At 38.0% G+C, this 23,650-nt stretch overlaps 1 protein-coding gene across 1 annotated transcript in view; it reads left to right on the top strand.

Moving 5' to 3' along the window:
- Exoc6b (exocyst complex component 6B) overlaps positions 1-23,650 on the top strand; it is a 425,980-nt gene that overhangs the window by 195,854 nt on the left and 206,476 nt on the right. The window contains exons 9-13 of the mRNA XM_021190223.1: positions 16,993-17,076; positions 17,496-17,542; positions 19,249-19,369; positions 22,188-22,259; positions 22,929-23,026. Coding sequence (XP_021045882.1) covers positions 16,993-17,076; positions 17,496-17,542; positions 19,249-19,369; positions 22,188-22,259; positions 22,929-23,026 — 422 coding nt within the window. The remainder of the gene's footprint in view (positions 1-16,992; positions 17,077-17,495; positions 17,543-19,248; positions 19,370-22,187; positions 22,260-22,928; positions 23,027-23,650) is intronic.

Here is a 23,650-nt window from a genome sequence, read left to right as displayed (position 1 = left end):
CTTGGTCTTGCAAACTTTATATGACCCAGTACAGGGGAATGCCAGGGCCAAGAAGTGGGAGTGGGTGGGTAGGGGAGCAGGGGCTGGGGGAGGGTATAGGGAACTTTTGGGATAGCATTTGAAATATAAATAAAGAAAATATCTAATTAAAAAAAAAAGCCAGCTTGAGCAACCAATAAGGAGCAAGCCAGTAAGCTGTGGTCCTCTGTGATCTGTTCTTTAGTTCCTGCCTCCCTGTTCCTGCCATGACTTTCCTCAGTGACAGTTATGAGCTGACATAAACCCTCTATATTCCAAGTGGCTGTTGGTCATGGTGATTTTTCACAGCAATAGAATCTTTAAGACAAATCCCAACATAATATTACAGTAGCTGAGAAAAGTGCCTTTTCCTTAAAAGACAAAGAAAAACTGGGGAAGTATTTTTCAGATGGCAAGAAGCTAAAGAGACATGACAGCTGAGCTTAGGCATTGCCTAGACCCACGATTAGCACTCCATTGTGAAGACTGGCCAGGAACTGTGTTAGATGTTTCTTGGCCATCAGTGCTTATGACAACCACCCTCCATTCACTGCTTTAACTGAGGAGCCTGCAGATGCAATACATAAGTGAGTAAGTAGGCCGGGGGAAAGGGCTGACCCTTGTTCAAGGCTGATTCCCCTACTTTAGGGGAAATATACTAGAAAAGATACTAACAAAATTGGAATATGGCAAATAGCTTCGAAAAAATGTCAAATTTTCTGACCTTGGTATTAGTTTGTGATGATAGAAGACATCCTATTCACAGAAAGTGAGCAATGATGTGTACTAGAAGTACAAGAAGCTATGATGGTATATACATGATTTAAAGCAATTCTAGTCTGTGCATAGTTGACCCTTGAAGTCTGTGGATTCCAAATATGTGGATTCAGCCAATTATAAATCAAGAAAATATACTAAATGTTACATTTGTATTGAAGGTGTCTAGATTCCTTGAATGTTCTCATTCCATAAACAGTTCCATATAACAGTGGTGAACAATGCATTATGTTTTATGAGTAATAAGTGATGATTTAAAGTATATAATAGATTGTGCACAGGTTCTATACACATGCTGCTTTGGCATCTATAAAGAACTGGAGAAGCTGTGGGTTTTGGACCTCCAAAAATGTCCTAGAATAAATCATCTGTCATACTAGACAATGACTATGTAGGAACACTAAACAGCAGGCTAATCTGGATAAAGGGTACACAGGAGGTTTGTACAATACTTAGGGTCCTTTCCCATAAGTTCTGTAAGTTGAAATTATTTCCAAGTAAAATTTGTATTGATTTAAAATGTGAATTTTGATAAATTAGTAACAATTCATTTTTTTGCAACTCATGATTTTGCAGCTCTATCTTTTAATAGATGACTAAAAACTAAAAAGAGAAATGAACTAAAAGAGTGAAGTTGAAAAAGTGATGAATGCAATAGGGGATGCCTGCAGACATCATCCTTGGCCTGATCTGAATCACTTAGCTAACAAGAAGCTAGAGTCCAGGAGCTGGAAGTTCCAGTGCGGTCTGGAAATGAGGTTGGGAGCCACATTTTCCAGGCTATGAAACACAGGGCACCTTGTTTAGTCAGCGCAGTTTAGGTCAAACGTGGTTATGAAAAACAGATGAATTCTGGTGATCAAGTTGTACTTTGACAAATATCCCATTGTTTCAACATGCAGTGATTTCTGAAAAATGTGAAGCAGCCCACATTACCGAGATTGAACACTCTCCTTTACTCTCTTGCCCGCTCACAGAGGTCTTGTCATCATGGGGAGTAGAAATCACAGGCAGAGAAGTGTGTTAGGTGCTCACTCCACTCCCCCTTCTTTTTTGTTCCCTTTACTTTGCTCTTTTGGCAAACCAGCTTTGGGCAAGCTATTTAGTCAGCTGGAGGTGTTTTACTACCCTGCGCTCTGGGGACGGCTCTTGAGTCTTAGTTTTTTGGATGGATAGCAATATGTTCTTATGAATTAGTTAATTTCAGTTCATCCTATTAGTAGAAAAATGGCACTTGAGATCAACAAGTTACTGTTGTTTTAATTGACTCCTCTGGTCATAGTCTGAGTCATGCTTTTAGGTTCTGCCTTTTCAGTTCCCACCATAAGTGGCTCAGGCCTCGACTTCTGCTATAAACTTTAGAACTACAGTCATAGACTAGGAGGCCAGAGGTACTTCCTAGTAGCCAGACCACTTACCATTGATCTGACCTGTTCTGTATGAAGATGAAGCTCTTTATGTATTTACTGGTGTTGTGCTGTTTTTGTTGTTTCAGAACTCTGTGGTAACTCATCTACTTTGTTCACTTAACTATTCAACTTTTATTGCACATTTACAGTCTATATACTCCTGAATCCATGCTTGGTACCTTTGGGTAAAATTTATTTCTGGGAAGTTTAGCCCTTTGTTCTCCATTTTGTAGTCACTAGCCACACAGGGCTTGGAAGATTTGACACAGAAGTGGCATGATTTGACATACACTATAGGAGACACACCAGATGCCAACTCTGTATCATTGTCTGTGAAATATATTTAATGCATTATTTTTATATAAATTACTTATTAACTGATAGTATTTTACTATATCAGGTAAATAAAATCTTAAGTTTAGTGTTACTCATTTGTAATTTATTTCTTCTTTTTCTGTGGTTCCTCAAAAACTTAAAACTTCACTGGTGAGGGACTATGCTTTGTGGCTTTTATGCGTGTCTGATGAATATTGCTGCTTATCAAGTACAAATTAATAACTAAGAGACACTTGGCCCTCTGCTGATGAAGTAATTTCCTAGTCATTTCTCTAATTAAGATGTTGATTATTTCCATAAAATTGTATTATCTGGGCCCATGGTACATTTCTATTTTCTTTGAATTTTGATGATAGTGAGTACATAAAAGATACTATCATTTCTTGTTATTTTATCATATCAGTTCTGGATAATTTAGAGCCTTTGTGACTATCTCTGGACCACGAGGTTAGTCAGCAGCAAGCTGGCATCACTATGATGGCTTTGTTTCTGTCAGTTGAACTAGGATTTTCACATATATAACTGACACCTTATGTAAATTCTTTGTAAGGCAATTTTCTGGTTAACTACAGACAGATGAGGTCATGTCCATTGCATGATACAGTGGATTCAGAAATAGGAAAGAATTAAGAACTCATCTTGATCATTTAGTCCCTTGTGATTGGTGGGTGCCCTAATGATGAGTATATATTTTATTCTTACTTGCAAAGGCAATCTTCCCTTGTGGAATCTACAGTGCATTCTACTCAGAGGACAGGTTTGGGAACATTATAGTTGTTTCTTTGCTATTCTGGAAATGTTGGTTTTTAGATCTGATTACCAAGAGTTAAGAATTGGTACCCTGAAGATTGCCTCATTCTTTAGAAGCTTGAAATAAAATCTTCATCATTCTAGTCCCAGGAGTTAAATTTAGGTTGTTCTTTTAGGCAGGTCATATGTGGTATTGGGAACATGCATGCACTTTGGCATTTTCATGGGTGTTTTAAAGTCTTTTATGGTGTGGGTATTTTCTCACTGTAAAGGCTTCAGTCATTCTGGCCCCTGTCAGGGGCAGTCCTAGTGAGGAATAAGGTATCAGCAGCCGTAAGAGGAAGGAGAGGAAGACAAAGACTCTTGAAATAGAGAGGCTTAAAAAGGAGCTAAAAGCATGAGTTCTTGATTGGGAGTTACACATACTGGACAATTCCAGCTCCATAAGAGCAATCCTGAGTGGGAAATATTCCCTCCTTCCTTCTCCTTCCTTCTCTTCCTGCCCTGTCTCTTTAGGAGCAGGCTACCTGGAGCTCAGGCTGGCTTCTTTTCTCTGCCTCCTGGGTTCTGGGATTGAAGCCTTGAATGGGCCATGCCTGACATGTTTGTTATTTTTTGTTACTTAGTTCTCAAATGGTGTGGCAGTCGATTTATTAAGAAAAACCCAGTCTGAGAGTGCTGATTTTTCTACTATGTCTTTTATACATTTAAGAGAGATAATGAACATGTCATCTTCTTATACTAAAAATTGACATAGGTTCTGAGATGGCTACCATGATGAATAGAAGTTTCTTATCATTGCATTGTTAGGTTTCATTATGACATTTATATACATATGTGTCATTATATTTTGTCCTCATTTGTTCCCTTTCCTCATTCCTGCTCTCTGTTCCCTTCTTTCCCTATATAATCCCGTTATGTTTTTCAATTTCATGTACCTGTTATTTTTCTTACCATGATAAAGATATCTATGAAATATCCACACGAATTCCACACTTGATAAGATAACTGAACTTTAGAATAATTCACAGCAAAGTCATAAAGGTGACAGAGACAGATGCTAGGAGAAGCACACCCATGCAGATCCTCATCCCCAAAGACTTACGATGAGGAACATGGAAGAGAAGGAAGGCTGAGGAAATACATGGCGCAATGGTACGGGATATGTGGAGGTCAGAGGTTGATTCCTAATGTTAGCCTTTGATCATTTCTTCACCTTATTTTTTGAGATATGGCTCTCACTGTGTCCTGAACCTTGCCAATTTGGCTAGGGAGGGTGGCAAGCAAGCACCATGGAACCTCCCATCTCTGAAATTACAGGTGTGTATCATATCACCTATCTCCTTTGTGATTGGTGTAGATCAAACTCAGGTCCTCATGCTTATCTGGTGAGCACTTTACCAACTGAACCAGCTCCCCAGCCCCTAAATATATCATCTTTAAGAGAAAATTGTACTATGTGCTTTTAAAAGAATTGAAGCTCACATTGTTTTTACTTTTCATCCTCTCACTCACTTCAGTATAATCGAAAATAATTGTTTTCTGTGGCCTCTGTGAAATACCCTTTGTTTAGTAGCAAGCACAGACCATTTAGTGTATGATTTAGTTTTATATCTGTGTCAACAGTTCTCAAAACTATGAAATAAGAATCAAGTATATTCCTGGTGAAAAAGAGCAGTAGTTTTATCTTACCTTGATTTCAAAGTGTTAGTTATAGCTCTAGATTTGTTGGTCAGCATCCGACATGGCTGTGCCTGTTCACACTTAGCAGCTCTGTGATTTTTTGTAGCACTTTCACACATGGTTGATCCAAAAGGAGTGAACGCCATGGCACCAGCCTGGGCGCTGACCTTGAGGGCTGAGAGGATTTGGGGTTAGGAAAATCAGCTGTGCTGCCTAGAGAGTCACATACTTAGCAACTGGCCAAATTGGGGCCCAAGCCTGAACTCAGGAGTTAAATTTGACACATACTTTCACTCTGTGTATTATTGATGTTTCCACTGTAGTTAGAATGCTGTAAGGGTGATAAGAAAGACTTCTATAATCATACTTCCTGGGCTATTCCTAAAAAATAAGTCCATGGTATTATTTTGTATTAATTCTTGTCTTTGGAATCTGGGAAACCAATTTGTAAAAGTTACAGAATAATGGGGGGGGGGGACAGGAGTGTGGCAATGGCTGGACTGTAAAAAAAATAAAAGTAATAAAAAATTACTAGTTTGTGGAAAGACTACACTGAAAATAGCAGTCATATCCTACCTTCTCTCATGGGCAATGACTTGAAAGTCAGATGTATAGAACTGGAGAAAGGCAGTCTAGTAAAGTACATTGGTCTTGGCGTAGAACAGTGACTGGGTAGAGGGAGTGCTGAGCAGACAGAATATATTGAGTTATTTTCTCCACAGGTTGGGAGGGCTGCCTGATGAGGACTCTCATAACGTACTAGTGTTGAAGTCGCTTTGGGCTTGTCGGGATGATTTTCGATTGAAATTTAGCTTTCTCTCTGCTGCTCTCTCTAGGACTGGTTTGGGAAAATCAGGTGGGGGGGGGTCAAGTGCTATTTTAAGATGGTCACTGCCAGCCCAGTTAATCAGGGCTAGAGGCATTCTGGACTACTCTTAGGGTTGATCCTTCCATAGCTTGCCAAATGGCTTTTAATTATGCCAGATTACTATGCAGTTTGTTCCACGATCTGACTTCAAGTGGGCCCTCCCATTCAGAAAAGAGCAAAAATTTCCCTTCTTTCCAGGCATAACTCTGTTATTTTTAGTGGAACCCTTTAAATATTTGACCATTTCAGCCATTCATTTGCTAAAAGATTCTGCAGTGCACCACTTAGTGATCATGTACTTGTGTCTTTGATACATTCTGGGTGAGGGTGTTGCTAGATAGGCAGCTACTGTGCAATGGTAAGTGGGAGTTGATCTCAAGGTTACCGAAGCTTCTAGGACAGTAAGCTCTGTTCCTGGATCCAGCTCTGCTAACTCTAGCCCTGGCTAGCAGGCTGTATTATTTAATCCTCAAAATAGCATCATTTTATAGCCCCCACACTACATCTGGATAGTCTCATTGTACATGTGATACAATTGAGGCATTTTTGACATATTGAATACATTGCTTAATATCCTGTAACTAAGGGTTAAACCAGGGTTTTAGCTCATAAGGTAAGAACCTGAACTCAAATTTGTTTAGCTATGGGTATTTTAGATTTTTTTTCTTGACTACTTTCGAGTACTTAGTTTTAATTACTAAAGACAATTAAAAGATATATATATTTAAAGCTATCTCACATGTAACCTCCCCAAAAGGGAGAGATAATTATTGGCATTCCTTAAAAAAAGAATTGTTGAATACAATTATTTATTCCCAGTAGTTCTGGGTTAATATTGTATTGTTTTCATTTGCTAAACTGATTGGAAAAAGTGACACCTTATGAATTTCGCATGTACTTTTGAAATCACTGTTGCATGCACTTTTTGTATATGCAGGGAAGGTTTATACTTATTGATGCAAATATTTTTTGGTTAGGATGCATGCTTAGCAAATCATTCCTGTTGTTGCATGTCTCAATGATTTGCTTCTTTTTATCTTTCTGAACAGTGAGGGACATTGGGGTGTTTCCAGTTTAGAGCTTCAGTGTCATTCATATGCAAATCTTATTAATTGACCTAGATATTACTTCCTTTTGGTATAATACTTAGAACTGTGATATTTTACTTAACTTTTTGTTAATGTTACTATTGATTCATATATTTCTACTAAAATTGTATAAATGCCATGTATTTCAAATTTGAAATTCATGGGCATGTTCTTTATGGATGAGTACTTAATAGAATTTGCTAAGACTTTAAAAAGATATGCAGTCTCCACATTTCCCTGGAATTGGCAAATGGCCAGTGTTCTAAGTACCTGTGCTATGTACTATCAAATTCTGGCAAAGAATCTGGTGGGAATTAAACAACAGAGCCACTCTGGAAGTGAGTACAGTACTTCTCCAAACTTATGTATAACCAAAGGCACTTGTGGGCATTTATCCTTTCTGTGCAATCTGTACAAGAATATATATGACAGCATTCTTCTTGTTTCACACTAGGTGAATGGTTAAATAAATTGTACTTTATTCCTCAGCAATAGAAAGAAAGCTCATTGACATGTCAACAGCCTAGTGAATAAGCTAATCCTAGAAGGCACATCTCATAATTTCATTAAAAAGTTTTGTGGCATGTGGCAATATGTAGTGTGCGTGCTCATGTGTATGTGTGTTCATATGTATGGATGGGCCTGTGTGTGAGTGTGGAGGCCCAGGCTGACACCAGAAGCCTTCCAGTATCATTCTCTACTTAGTGAGTGTGGCAGGATCTCTGACTTGAATCCAGAGCTTGTTTTGCTAGTCCAGCTAGTCAGCTAGCCCCAGAGAGTCCCTGTCTCTGCCTCCTGCATTTGTGAAATTACAGGTGGGCCATTTTTGTGGGTTCTGGTGATTTAGTTCTCATACTTGCATGGCTCTGTTATCTTCCTAACAATAACGTTACATTCTGAAAATGATAAATTTATAGAATGAAGGTAACCAAGAACTATGTAATTGACATGGTCAGAGGGCAGTCAGAGTGAACTTGGGATGGGGGAGGGCAGTCAGAGCTGTAAAAGGAATTTTTGTACTTTAAAAGGTGTGCATCATGATTCTGTAAATGTCCGTACATGATGTAATATTTCTTTATGATGTTTGCTGTTGGGTGAACAGGTGACGTGTGTTTTGTCTCTTGTTGCAGAAGTATGGAGATACAGAATTCTCCTGCTAGGAAGTTCAACCAAAAGTGCCAGAGGGACATACTACTCAGCTTTTACCTCTCTCCTTTCTCTTACTTCCTATATTATTTACCAAACATAGACCTAATATTTCTACTTTGTTTACTTTTACTCAGAATGCTCATTTTTTAAAGAGCATTGAATCTCAGTCTGACAGATCATATATTCTTAAATTCTAAATTTTTCTGATTCTATACAAAAAATTTTTCTCTGTGAATCAGGAATAAGTTATTTGTATAAAATGTACCAATTTTCACTTAAGTATACAAATTCTTTGTGTGTGTGTGTGTGTGTGATGTGATTTAAAATTTCACGAGGCACCATGTATCTTTTAAAAAGCACCCTTTATATACATCTGTGCATCATAATAATAATGTGTGTAATTCAGTTGATAAAATTGAGCTTCAGATTTTGGCCTGCTTCTAGCATTGGCTTTCTTTCAGCCGTCTGTGGAGTCATTCTGACTGACTCTTTCTGTATAAAATGTTTACACTGCACCTTTACGTTAAACTTTTCATTGTGAGAACTATTGCAAACCTCTCATTACCTTAATCTAAAAAAAGGGTGGTATTGATTTATTTATATTTTTAAAACCCCATACTTTGCTGTTAGTTCCTAAGCAGAGGTTCTATTCACTCCTGACAAATGAAACCAGCTAGGAGATTTGTTTGGGGAAGCCTCAACTTCGAATTGTAAAACATCTTAGCATTTTATCAGAGGAACACAGGTGAGTCCGGTTATTAGGGACTTTCCTTAAAAATTACACTAGGGAATTGGGCGTTTGTTTAGTCCCTCTAGATGATTGCCAATTTTGAGATAATTTCTTGGAGTGAGTGCAGAAATGCCCCATTTTCTTCTTTCTGATGGAAAGAATGACTATCCCTGCTTATTGTGTATCGAAAATTCTCTCAGACATTTTTTGCATCTCATTGTTGGTCAGGGAATTTGGCTTCCTCCTCCTTACATATCCTTGATTGTCCCTGGTATGTCAGAGGCCATGGACTATAAAGGTGGAATTTGAAGGTGGCAGCAATGTAACTCATATCACACTGCTTTTAAAAGTGTATAGTTTAGGTAAAACCTAAAACTTAGGTTTTAATTGTTCCATATTGAATTACGTCATGTACTAAATTTTCTTTTTAATTGTCCTGAACTTGATTGGATCTTATTCTTTAAGTAACTATTCCATAAGGTGCACAGTTACATACTGATTATTCAGGCTAGGGATTCTGTAGCAAAAAGTACACTTATCTTAAAAGTGAAACTCCAATCTTTTGCCTGATGGATTACTCTAATGACAGAGGAAGTCTGCAGTTTTCCTCTGGCCAGGTAAGTAGGTTGTAATTCTAAGCAGTTTGCTTTCCTAAGCATGATTAAGACACCCTTCCCTTTGAGGTTTACCCTTTCACTTTAAGGTACAACTGTTTATCATCTTAGGGCAAAGGTTATAAAAAGCAGTCATCAATTAGAGCTTTATTGGTTGTAATTGGTAATGCTCTGAAAGGAGCCAGCTGAACTGAATCTGATAATAAAAGACTCTTTGTGAAAATATTTAATAAATTAACACTCTGTCCTAGACTGGGAAGCTAATTATAAAGGCTGAGATTGTTAATCATGATGTTTACTTTCTTCAAAAGCACAGACTCTGCTCCATAATCATTAGACCTCAGGTTTCTTTCTTTTCTGTGTTTAAACCCCAGAGGGGATGCTCTTCTGTGCCTCCTGCCTGGGTATTGCTGCAGGAGGAAATGCCAAGACAAACACAGGTTATATGGGCATCTGAAAAATAAACAGAACTCTGCCAGAATGTCAGACTGCTGCTGCTCTTTTCTAGAAGGGTCAGAAGTTTATGTAGATTCTTTTTGTAGGCTTTTGAATATTCTGAATAAAATAAAAAATGGAGGCCTTTGAAAATAGTGATATTTTTAATGATAAATTGTCTACAAGAGCAATTATCCTTTCTTCATAGCTTATTTTCTGAGATGTTTTGACATTGTTGTGGCTTTTGAAATACAGGCATTTTTCTGACCCCTAAAGTAGGTTCCCAGAATTGTGTGACACATACGCTCCTGACTCCTGAGTGACCTTGCTGGGGAAACACTCTAAATGGATTTTTACATCTGGGAAAGGAATGTTTCTAGATTTAAGCAATAGGGGGCATCGTGGGGTTGTTCTTTACACATGTTCCTGCAGTCTGATCTTTAGGGCAGTTCTAATGAAAGAAACCCTGCTTTGGGCCTGCTGTGCAAATTAGCCATCTGGTGAAGTGTAATATCCCGCTGAACATCATTATGGGGCCCTAGGAAGAGTGCTCCCCTTTACAGATGGACACAAATTAAAATCTCCCTTTAAGGTTTTTTTTTTTTCCCTTAAAAAAAAAAAAAAAAAAAAAAAAAAAAACTTGGAATAAACCTGTCTACACTTGGTTGCTGTGACAGTTAAAAGAGTGTTCCAGCTGCAGGCAGGGTGGTGAAATTACAGGCTTTGCCCAAATGGAAATATTGCTTCCTATAGACAAGCCGGAAGAACAATGGTGTGAATTTCCTGTCTTCCATTCATTTCCTTTGTTCTTCGTCTGGGTGTCTTTCTGTTTCTCAATCTTAGGGTTATTTTCTGTTACAGTGATTAGTAAAAAAGTTTCTTTCGTATACCATTACCATAGAAAGAACTGTTCCGTTAAGTTGTCTGTTGTTAGTATGTCATGAAGAAGATATAGGGTCTGTTCTCCTTGGCATACTGTGTAGACATATTGACCCCATGTGGAGGCTTCCTGATGTCATTCTTTCCCCTTCTCTAACACCACACAAACATTTATACTATAGTTTAAGACACGAGGACCAGTAACTACATGAAATAGGTGTCTGTGCATGGTTGTTCCTCAGGGTCCACGGAGCCTTGTCCCTGCCCCTAATGTCTGTAGCTTTGCCTGTCACCTGTGAATATCCTTCAGACAGTATAGATCACTTCCAGGTTAATCATAATGTCTAAAACAATGCAAATCTGAATTAGCCATTATTACACTTACTGTTTAGGGACTAGTGACCAGGAAAATAGTCTATATATGTTCAGTTCAGATACAATTCTGTGAGTTTATTAATACTTAAAGAAAATCTCTTTGCTTCCCCCCCCCCCAAGTGTATGCATACATGCCACAGTGATGTGTGCTGGTCTCAGGACAGTTTGGGAATCAGTTCTCTTCTTCCACTATGTGGGGCTCTAGGGATTGTACTCTGGTCATCAGGCTTGATGATAACCAGATCCATCTCACCAGCCTCTTTTCCATTTTGGAATATTTTTATTTATTTATTTATTATTATTTTCTTTATTTACATTTCAAATGCTATCCCGAAAGTTCCCTATACCCCACCCCCGCCCCTGCTCCCCTACCCACCCACTCCCACTACTTGGCCCTGGCCTTCCCCTGTACTGGGTCATATAAAGTTTGCAAGACCACGGGGCCTCTCTTCCTAATGATGGCTGATTAGGCCATCTTCTGCTACATATGCAGCTAGAGACTCGAGCTCAGGGGGTACTGGTTAGTTCATGTTGTTGTTGCACCTACAGGGTTGCAGCCCCCTACAACTCCTTGGGTACTTTCTCTAGCTCCCATTTTGGAATATTTTTGACCCATAGTTAGTTGAAACTACAGATGCAGAACCCACATATATGGATTGCTAGTTAGCTGTGGTATGCATTTTATCTATATGAAGAAGGACATCCATAGAAAGGTTTTCATTTGATCTTTTTTTCTTCACATGATCCCAGCTGTTCAATGGTACCTATTTGTAACCTGTATCTGCAGAATGTGTCTTCGAACTTGGTTAACTTGATTTTTCTGCTCATACATATCTAAACACAAAGCCTCACTCACTCATTTGTCCATATTGGATGGCAGTGTTTGTGTTTCTCCTCTGTCTAGGCAAGTATTTGAACACCTGAAGAAGAATTCAAGCTTTTTACTTGTGTTTTTATTTTAATTTTCAAATATTTATTCAGTGATTCTGACATTTGTGTGGTTGGAGAATATGTGTTTGAGGGAATCAAGTAGGGATAGTTTTGTGGATAAAGATGCTGAAGGATATTTTCCATGAGAGTTCAGTAAAATAAGCATATACAGTACACTGCTACTTCCTTGGGGAAATGTGCGTGTGTGCGTGTGCGTGTGTGTGTGCGTGTGTGTGTGTGTGTGTGTGTGCATGTGTGTGACATACAGGTTTCCAAGAGGACACATTGAGAGGGGAGCACACCAACCAGTGCATAGTAACCATAGCTACCAGGTGTTGTGACTGGGTGACTTTTGTGTTCACATTGTCCATTTTGTGTTCATTAAGTTTTCTAAAAGTCACGTTTTACTTTTGAAATTAATAACAATTTAAAACATGCTACTGTGTAAAATACAAATAGCAAAAATATTTTTAAAAAGAAGAATACCAGCGAAAAGTATCAAAGTGCATTACTTTCTAGCAAAATCTAGTGTTAAGGCTGATGATTTGGTTTAGAGGACAAGCTCATCTCTGGGTATAATGTAATAGGAAATATTTAAGTGAAGTTTGACATTAGTAAGTAGAATACCAAGAGAGGTGAGGAGCTTAAGAGTTTGAGACTGTGAAAGACATTGTGGGCAGGGGGGAGTCAGTGAGACCTTGGTCTTAGGGAAGTGGCCTGTTAGTTTCCTGGGGGCTCCTGTCATGTTGTTATCAGTTGATGACATTATTTCCACATAATTTATCTACTTTAAAATGATACTTTATTTAGCTCTGTTGTTTCTAGGGAGTAGCAGGCAGAAGAAACAGTCCAGGACCATCCTCATCTACATAGTGAGCTCTAGGTCAGGCTAGACCACGGGAGAGCTTCTGTCCAAACAGCATCCTCTCTCCCCCCCCACCCTCAAAAACGAAGCGGTACCTTATAAACACACTGTTGGTTTATTAGCCAACAACAGCGTTAATAATGTTTGCATGGAACTTTTCTAAAACACAGGCTTTCTCTTTACATCACAAGCCTTCATGAGCTTAGGAACACTGGACAGCATTTTAATGCTATAGATAAGGGCCATTTTAAAGAGCAGAATCATGAACAAAAAGCACAAAAATGTAGAGAATGTGACATTGAATAGGCTATGAAAGTGATACTTGTTTACAGTATGAAACTGAAACAAAAGGCTGCATTTTGCCTTGTTTGACCTTAACTAGGAACATGTGTATTGGACAATTTCAAGTTTTAGAAATTCTAAACATAGCTGTGAATGTCTATGAACGAACTATGAGTATTGCTTTTGGAGTTCAGCTAACTTTTAACAAGTGGTGAATTTGCAAGTACAGAGTTCTTACATAATGAAGATGGACTGATTCTTTTCCCTGTGTTCCCTGCCTGTAAATGAGATGCCATCAAACTATTGACCTAGGTTAGAGATGCTGTGTGAGCTCCCCCTGTTTTTGTCACCATTTCCACTCTCCACTTGTTCACGTGTCTTCTAAGTGCATCTCAAGACATCTACTCCCCCAACACCCACCCATTGGAGGAAGGACAGGATCTTGCCATGTAGCCCAGCTTGGCCTTGAGCTCATGATTGTCCTGCCTGTCAGGCTTCCCAGTGCCAGGAAAGCAGGGATGTGCCTCTGTGCTGGGTCTGACTCACCTCTTGGAATCTCAGTTTTCCATTCTCCATTCTAGTCTCTATACTTGGAGTTCCAAACTGTAAGGAGTTCTTACTGTCATTACAGCTGTTGACAAATAACTTTCTTTGTAAACAAGGAAATTCACCAATTGCTGCAACTTTGTCTCTAGCCCTGTACCTAATCATGGAGAACTTCCTTAGATTCTGAGAATGTGTGATGGGCTCTTTTCTTTGAGTCTCAGTGTTACTTCTAGGAATAGTTTTTTCTCTTTACCCGACTCTTCCTTTTCTCACTAGTTTTTTCAATTAGTATAATGGTTAGGTACCCCTCAGATGTTTTCTAGCAATAAACTTGCTTGCTCCCTTGCCCTCCACTCAAACCTGCAGAATCTATTAGCTGTTCTGAGTTGGGAGTTGAAATGAAGCCCCCGTGGTTCATCTAGTGGCCTGTTTCTGAGCAAGGAGGTTCTTCACCAGTTACCCAGAGTAGACTGGTCAAATGCCTACTTCTTGAATCCTGCCTTTTGACACCAAGTTGACAGAATTGGCAGAAGGAATAAAATTATTAAAGGTGAGTTAATTAATAGCTACTAGGGAAAATCCAACTTATTTTTGTAAACTGGGAAGCCAGACTTATTAGTTTTGTTGGCCCTTTTTCTGTTAAAGGAATATTATTTTATATAGAATATGAATATGAATTTTATATAGAATTTCATTATATATGTTCTCTATCATTTACAACAAACAAATCAAGTTAGTGCCTGATAGTCTAATTTGAATGGAGATTTTCCTTAAATTTACAGTTAAGTGTATCTTGGCTCTTAAGCATGTTGAATATGTAATGTCACACTAGAATAATAAAGGTCTTTCAAGTCTATTAACCTTAAAATGAAAAGCCCTTCAGAGTATGCAGCACGTAGTTGACATTTAACAGCACCACTGTCCTATGAGTTGGTGACAAGTAGGGAATAACTTCAGAAGGATAATGGCAGTTCCTATTTGTTACTTAATAATTTGAATAATTTCTGTCCTCATTCACTAGGGATGAAAAAAGTGCTGAAATAGCCATGCTAATATTTAATTTCATTCTATCAATAAGAAATACTTGTAGAGAGTAATAATCACTTTAGCAGTTGAAGCTTTTTTTGTTTTGTTTTTGTTTTTGTTTTAAGGACACAGGGTTTAATGGACATGACCCAAGGGCAAAGTTCACCTTGCTGTTATCTATATAGCTTGTGAACTGAAACTGAGTTGTTTTTTTTTTTAACATTAAAAAAATATTATTTCACGACAGGTGAAATTTATATTGTTTCAGTTTCTCCAATGAAGGTTTTGGGTATATGCCACATTTTTTTATGGATTGTCTACAGCTGCTTTGATACTGTAGTGGAGTGGGTTTTTCAGTTCCAGATCAGCCTGAAGGAGCAATTGTAATCCTCTTTACAGAAGGTGTATGCCCACCCCAAGCTACATTGTGTTTGTGTAGTTGTGACTTACATTAATTTTCCAAGTTCAGGTTCAGTGTAGATGATAACATAACAAAGAAATCATACTGAAGAGACCTCTTCAGCTCTGTAGGAAGTGGAAGAAATTGCCCTAGATAGACAATTGCAGTGCGTTCTCCTCATAGCCTAGTTTATGTTGTTTATTTTTTTTAAAGTAAGCACTTATATAAATTCTTATTATTGATTGGCACTGTTTTAAGAGCTTTATAGCTTGTAAGTCCATGTAGCTGCACAAGGTTAACATGTTCACAAATGACAAAAACACTGTACAAGCACAGGTGACAGTTGAGCGATAGATGGTGAGACTTCACATACAACAGGGAGTCTCTGCAGTTACATTGGTAGGAAGGGGAGCCACTGTTAGGATGTAGCCACCTGGGTCTAAACCCAGTGCCCTTGATCTGTGTGGGATCTCTGTGCTTGTTTAAGAACATTTTTACAATGGAACATGATATTACAAAACTGTAATACAATAAATACAAATACATAAATAAATAATACAAACTTGTATTATTTTCCTAGAGCTGCTATAATAAAATACCACAAAGTATATGGCTTATAACAACCGAAAATTTGTCCTTTCCTGGTTCAGGAAGCTTGAATTACAAATTTAAAGCATCTCAAAGACCACACTCCCTTTAAGACTACATGAAGAGCTAGGCAGTGGTGGCACATGCCTTTAATCCCAGCTCTTGGGAGTCAGAGGCAGGTGGATTTCTGAGTTCAAGTCCAGCCTGGTCTACAGAGTGAGTTCCAGGACAGCCAGGGCTACACAGAGAAACCCTGTCTTCAAAAACAAAAGACTAAATGAAGATTTTTTGTTTATTTATTGATGGCATCTGTGGGATCTGTGGGTCCCAGCTGTGCTTGGTGCTTTGTGCTTGCATCTACATTGACCCAGCTGTGCTTCTGTCATGCCAGCACATTGCCATTCCCCCGCCTGTGTCTTTGTGAATCTTTTCTTTTGGGAATACCAGCCATAGTAAACTCAAGCTCATCCTCCAGCAGGCATGATCACACAGTTGGACTCATCACATCAGAATGATTGCTAGTTCCATCTACAGCTTCTTCCAGAGGTTCTGGGGAAGGTGTGGGTTTGGGGGAGATACTGTTCAACCCAGAACAGAGCTTGTGAGTGTAGAGCTCATGAGCGAGGTATTATTGAGAGCACCACTCATGTGTGTCTCCCATGAGAGCTGTGAATGGGGCCAAACACATCTATCATGTCACAGTATCGAAAGGTTGGAAATTGACTACAGGAACATTGAGGGATTGTCTCTTTTGTTTTGTTCTGTCCCTTCTTGGTAAGTTTCTGAGGAAAGGATTTGCCAACTTCTTCTCTTTCTTTCCCACTTTCTGTTGACCCTCTGATCATGAATGATTTGAAAGCCAGCTTTCATCTGGGCATTTTTTTCTTCTGGAATGTTCTTGTTTTTGAAGAGACATTTTCTTGCTTACTATAACATTTTCAGGTTATTTACTTTGTCTTCGTTTTTGTGAAGTTGTGATTTTTGACTCAGAAACCAGCCTTGATGTGCTGAAGCTTCCTTTCTGACCATGTGGCAAAGGTCACTCTGTCTACCTTTTAGAGGTTTGTGATTAGGTTCAATAATGGTCATAGTTATTTTTTTTTCTTTGATTATCATCATTATTACTATAGTAGACTTTGACATATATGGAGTTCTTCAAATTCCACACCTGGAGTCTACTCCAATCTTCTCAATTTCAAGGATAATTGGTCCAATTACATTATTTCCTCTTGCTTATTTTACAGGGTGCCCGTGAAACATTTGAGAATTACTACCGAAAACAGAGGCGAAAACAGGCTCGTTTGGTACTCCAGCCTCCATCTAATATGGTAGGCTTGCTACCTGCACTTTCTCTACTTTTCCCTTTTTCCTCCTGGTAGCTGAGTGAGTGTATGTGTGAATGCATGCATGCATGCTTGCCTGTCTGTATGTCTCTCTGTGTCTATGAATGTATATACATGTACACCTGCCTGCATGTGCTTGCTGTCATCCTGACACAATTTTGGGTAGATGTGCCTTGAAGTAAGAATGGCAGTGAACATTTCATGACTGTTGTGTGCCATCCATGATTCTAAACACTAGGTATGTATCCGGTGAGTTCATTTCCATTGTTAACATGTGGGGTCAGTGGCAACATTATTATGCTTACCTCATATTCTATGGGATTAAGCTTCCTCAAATAAATAACTGATTTTCACATCTTAACGTAATAACACAGAAACAGTAATTTTGCTTTGCTTTGTTGCAGCATGAAACTTTAGATGGCTACAGGAAGTATTTCAATCAAATTGTAGGGTAGGTACATGTTTAAGATTCTGTTCTTGATTTGTAAAATTTATAAAAGATACACCTCTCCTTGGGAAACTTTCTTTCTCCCTTTTGCTAAATTTTAAATAAAATACTTAGTTTTTATCTTCTTCTAATTTAGCAGAAACATCTTCCTGGGCATGGTAGGACACACCTATGAGCCAGTGCTTGAGGGGGGTGACACGGGAGGGCCATCCTGGGCTACACAGAGAAATGGTATCTCAAACAGGCAAGAAAGGATGAAAGGGACATCTTAATACTTTCAGCATTATGTTCTCGAAGGATACTTTTGTACTAAAGAGTTGAGTGGACGTGTAACATTATTATACTTGCTGTTTTTTTTTTCTATTCTTTCTTCCATCAGAGAGGGAGATAATTAGTCATACTGACAGAATTTTTATAGACAGTAAAATATTTTAGGCCTATCAAAATATAGGAACTTTGTCAACTTTGTGACAGTCTGAAGGCAGATGTATGATTCAGAAATCTGTGAGTACAACTATGTTATGTTATAGTGAAACAACCTTCATTAACAGGTTGCTGCCAGGCTGATTCAGCAACATGCCATGTCTGTTCTTGCTTAGAGTGGACATAGTAGTGTGAAGTTAGGTTACTTAATAAAGACCTTCATATACAAGCGGCTTGTGCCAACTATAAGATGACAACCATGATTTAAAAAAAAATGGCAGTAGAATGTGGTCGTCCAGTACACCTTGCCTGCACACATCCTCCTCCTTTTCTTCCTTCACTTCCTCTCTAGATTCCCCTCTCTACTCCCTTGCTTTCTTTCATCAGGTTTATATTGCTTTGGTGTAAAGAATAACCTCCATTATGCGTATCAGTGAGTGTTGAAGGATGTAGCTACTGTTAGAATGCTCGCCTAGCATGCATGGGTTTGATATTCAGCACTGTATAAAACCAGGTATACGGTACACGTATAATCCCAGCACTGGGAACGTGGGGGGCGGGGGACTAGAGGATCAATAGTTTAAGATTACCTTAGGTTACATAGGCAGTTTATGGCCAGCCTGAGCTACATAAGACATGAAACCTTGTTGTGTTTGTTTGTTTGTTTTTTTTATAATTTAAAAATTCCTTAATAAAGGGAATTTTGTTTTGATTTGAGTGAACATTTAAACAGGGTACCTGAAAATATGTTTTAAATGCACAATAGGCTACAGCAGTCCCAACCAGACTTTGTATTTTGAGGCAAGTCTCAAGGTTTCTTTCTAAGACATTCTATAGCTTAGGCAGGGCTTGATTCAGCCTCCTGCATTACTGGAGTTATAGGCCTGATAAGGTGAATTATTTTGGCATGCTGAATTCTTAAAAATCTCTAATTTTAGTGTTTATTGTTTGTGTCAAGTTTGTTGGTTTCTTGGGATGTATTGTATTTTAAAAATACATTTGAAATAGACTCTATTAGCTTTATATAATTTCTTTTAAAATGTTGGGTTATATGGTTGATGTTAAAAATGAAACTTCAGTCTTGCTAATGTACCTATGAAGATATTAATATGATTAGAGACATGTTTTCAATGTCTGAAGCAATTTCATTTATGATACTGAATAGCTTTCCTCACAGAAAAAGTCCCATTCCGTTTGAGTTAGATGCTAGCTGTTATGTCAAAGCTTAGTGGTCATGCTAGGCTGTGATCTCTGATACCTCTGCTCTCTTCTCTCTTCAATCTCAGGTTTTTTGTGGTTGAAGATCACATTTTGCATACAACCCAGGGCTTAGTGAATAGAGCCTACATTGATGAACTGTGGGAAATGGCCCTTTCAAAGACCATCGCAGCATTGCGCACCCACTCGGTATGTGGGACGCCCCAAGTGCTTACTTACAGCTGACTATCTGCATACTGTCTGGTGTTGCACCGAATTCAAGTTGACATATATGTTTTTGGCAGCCCCCATTTGGAGATTGTGGAAGAGGCTCATTTAGGTTTCTCTGTATCACTGAGCTTACCTTGTTGATCATATCTGCAGTAAGAAACAGTCACTCACATCTGTCAATGATTCTCATTGTGTCCAGCAGTGTTCTATGTAATTCCTATATAGGTGTTACTTCATCCTAACTTAGTACAAAGTCGTGTATTATCACTGATGTATTTTTATGTGTTTCATATTCATTCATTCGGAAAATACCTCATATGCTGTACACATTTATACATATAGCTAAAGGATTACTGTCATGAATGTTATGTTCTTTGTTTCTAGTTCTACAATCAGCCCTTCCTTTCCACTTACCTACACTGAGATGTCTAAGCTTTTGCTGGCTAACTGCCTGCTAAGCTTAGCTAATAAGAGACATTAGAGGCCATATAGTAAATACATTTTCTAAAACTTTGAAGATGTCATATTGTCATGTTGCTGGCTGCTGTCATTCCTTGTTCATGATAATCCTTCACTGTTCTGTCCCTTATTCCAGGAATACTACTTCATTGATCTTTGCATAACACAAGACTTCTTTATTCTACAAGGTTAATTTAGTGCCTCAGGAGTTTGTTACTGGCAGAGCAGTTATCTTAAAATTGAATGTACAATATTTTCAACAACAGCAAGTAAGAGCACAGAAGCTCTAAAGAGAAAGCCTATCCACTGAAACCTACCAGTGAAAAACAAGGAAAGACATGAAAATGATTGTCATTGAAGTCATAATAGTTTTCCTGAGTGGCAGTGAGGTGGTTCTGGTGAACACATCCAAGAAGTTCTTGCAAGCAGCTGGTACTCCCTGGGAACGGCACGGTTGCAGTTACAGCCATTACCTGTTTTGCATATGCTCTGTTCATAGCATGAAAGAATATAAAACAGAAGAAAACAATGGAAAGGCACCAAAAAAAAGTTGAATCCAAGATAAAAATGACTCCTTGGAAATTTATGAGCACCAGATAGAGAAATTTAATCCAAAGATGAAGACTGTGTGCCATTTCATGATTGAGAAGATAAAGTCAAAGTCAGAAGTTTATCTTATAGTCACAAAGAAATAGAAAATATGAGCAGAATAGCTAAGAAACATGGATAGTAATGGAGACCTTGTAATATAGCTGACTGAGATTGAGGAAATGCATTGTCCATCAAGGTGTCTATAGTTACAGAGTAGGAAAGTGGAAAGGAGTCACCCAGTGACAGCAAGGGAACTGATAGCAAATCCTGACAGACATACGAACTCTTCATCATGTCAGTCACATTAATTAGTCCTGTAAAAGGTGGCTTCCATTCAGAAAGTATTTAGTGGACACTTGAGAATATCTCAAGTAACTGGCTTTAATATTTACTGCAAAGGAATTAAATGATCATATCCAACAAAACATGTGAAAGAGGACATTTGGGAAAATTAGAAACATAACTAGAAACTTAAAATAAGGCAGGTTGAATAGGTCCACTTATGTTAGCAACCCAGGGAGTATAGGAAAGCTAGATCATTACAGTGCCTTGGGCGGTTTGTCCATAAGGAGAAGCAGTCTAGAAAATGTCTTTAAGCAAGAAGATTGCGGCAATTTTGCATTAATATCAGTTTTGACACCAACAGACAAAGGTCCTTATAAGAGACAGTATACATGTAGTAATAAAAGAATATGAAATACATCATCATTATGGGGAAACTGCCATACTGCTATCAGATCCTGAGAGGTTACATGAAGAACAAATAAAGCTATTATTGAGGAAACTAGAATATCAGATGTGATAAAATTTTAATTTAGTAGCATATATTCTTTAATCTTCCTGTAGAAACTGTCTTCCAGGTCAACCAAGTAATCAGACATTTGTAGGCGAGGCCATATATGGTGCTTATTTGAAATTTTTGTTTCCTGCTTATTTATGCTTATTTTATATCCCTTATACTGTTTAATGATATTTTTCTTTATTGTATAATCAAATTTACCTAAGATACCCATCTCACTGATTCCATGTTTATCTATTTTAAGTGATCAAATTGTCATGCCTTTTTCTGTCATCAGTTTGTCACTTTTTACTCTCTTCATTTCATTTATTACATGAATATGGTTATTTGCTGTCATTTGTCATAGTGTCATTTGTGCAGTGTTTGGTCAGGTTATTTTCAATCTTTTGTTTTTTCTGATATTTGCACATAAAGAAAGATATACAGTTATTTTGAATTAGGCACATATCATAAGTTTTGGTACAAAGTATTTTATTGCTCATTTTAAAATAATCTTTCCATTTCAGTTTTTAATTTGTTTTCATTTTAGTTCATTTATTATTACTGTGTCTGCTTATGATGGGGCCATGCATGTGTGCATGTGGGGAGGTCAGAGGACAACTTTGCAATCAGTTCATGTGTGTTCAGGGGATTATATTCAAGTCTTCTGGTTTGTGTTGTTGAGCAACACACACCTTTGATTGCTGAACTATCTTGCTGGCCCCATTTTGTTTTCTTCTTTAACCAAAGAATTTCAGTGTGTTTCCATATGTTAAGGGTATGTAGATAGTTCTACTGAGCCCCATCTCCTTAGTTCTTCTCTGATTGAGCCTTTGCTACCTTGTGCTAGGAAATGGTTAGGTTCCTCTTTAGAAATGCCTTTACTAGCTGGTGCATTAGACAATTTAATAAATAAAACATGATTTTTTTCATGAGCTATTTTCTCCCTTTCCCCCATTTCTTACTTAGTCTTACTGTTCTGATCCAAACCTCGTGTTAGATTTGAAGAACCTCATTGTACTCTTTGCGGACACACTTCAGGTACGTGCATTGTTAACACCTGACTTTCTGGAGTAGGTCCATCAGCTTTGAATCAGTGTGTTCTCTCCCGAGCCTGTCTTGCTTTGTTGAGTTTTTAGTATTTATTCTTTTTCCTAGAGTTAGATCTTTTGACTTCTTTATAGCACATGCTGTGCTTTATCTTGACCCTTTATGCTCTCATATGTAAGCAGTCCTACCGTTTTTTTCCTCTCAGAGAAAAGTGACTTGGACCATTTGTAGACTTAGACTTTTAAGTGATTGTAATTGCTCCATGGCACCCATGTGCCTTGTAGTGTGTTCCACTTCCATCTTTATCCTTGTAGTTTGTTTGGACCATGTTAGAGAAGCATGAGGTATTAGTGCATTGGTAGTAGCTGCACTTTTTCTCTGTTCTTGGAGAATTGCTGTGGGCTGTCAGTTACCATGGGAAGAACTCACCTGACATTATTATGTTGCTTTTTATTTTTATCATTTTCTTTTATGACCTACCTAGAAGTTTTGATGTGTGTCTTTGAATTTTTGAGAGTAAGTACTTCATATTACGTAGAAATGAACAATCCTGCTTCACCTTTTCATTGTTGTCTAAATAATGGAATAGATTTTAGCACCTAATCTTATTTGTTTATTTGAAAAGTCTCTTTTGAAAACAAATCTGTTTTTTTTTTTCAGGTGTATGGTTTTCCTGTGAATCAGCTTTTTGATATGTTGTTAGAAGTCAGAGACCAGTATAGCGAGACGCTATTGAAGAAGTGGGCGGGAGTTTTCAGGTAAGGAGCTGCAGGTGTGCCCGTGTTCCTGGCTTCACCTGCCCTATGCATATGCTCCTTTGTGGACTTTACAGGTATAATGAGCACCAAGAGCACATGGCTTATAGTTCTTTTACATGCTCCAATTTATAATTCAGAATTCTAATGAATCAAAATGATTTGCAAAATGATCTCCCAAGGTTTCCTATATCAACATTAGTACCTGCTCTGATCAGAAAGCCCACAGCCTGTTTGGTATGTTTATTTCCTTGGGTAAATGGCAGAATTATTGATTTACACCATCCAGATTATCTTGTGTCTTCTTACTCTATTTTATAGTTTTTGGTTTTTCCTGAAGATCGCACTTTGGTAGTGGGAGTTAAGCCATCATGAATAGTAGCACCTTAGGAAAATGTTTTATTTTACTGAAAGTTTCTTATGTCATAGACTGACCTTGAACTTCTGATCATCCTTCCTCCATCTTTTAAGTACTGGAATTATTGGTGGGTCCTACTGGGCCTGGTTCACTTTTTTGAACTATTCACTTTTTTGATAACTCATGTTATAGCTCATCATTATTCTTCTAAGCAGAGAAATGGCTTATTGCAGTCTATATTTGAAGCATGTTATTTCAATAGTTATTGC

Source organism: Mus pahari, chromosome 2 (assembly GCF_900095145.1).
Source record: "Mus pahari chromosome 2, PAHARI_EIJ_v1.1, whole genome shotgun sequence".
Classification (NCBI taxonomy): domain Eukaryota; kingdom Metazoa; phylum Chordata; class Mammalia; order Rodentia; family Muridae; genus Mus; species Mus pahari.
The sequence above is the reverse complement of the archived record's forward strand: the minus strand, read 5'-3'. Positions and strand labels throughout refer to the sequence as shown.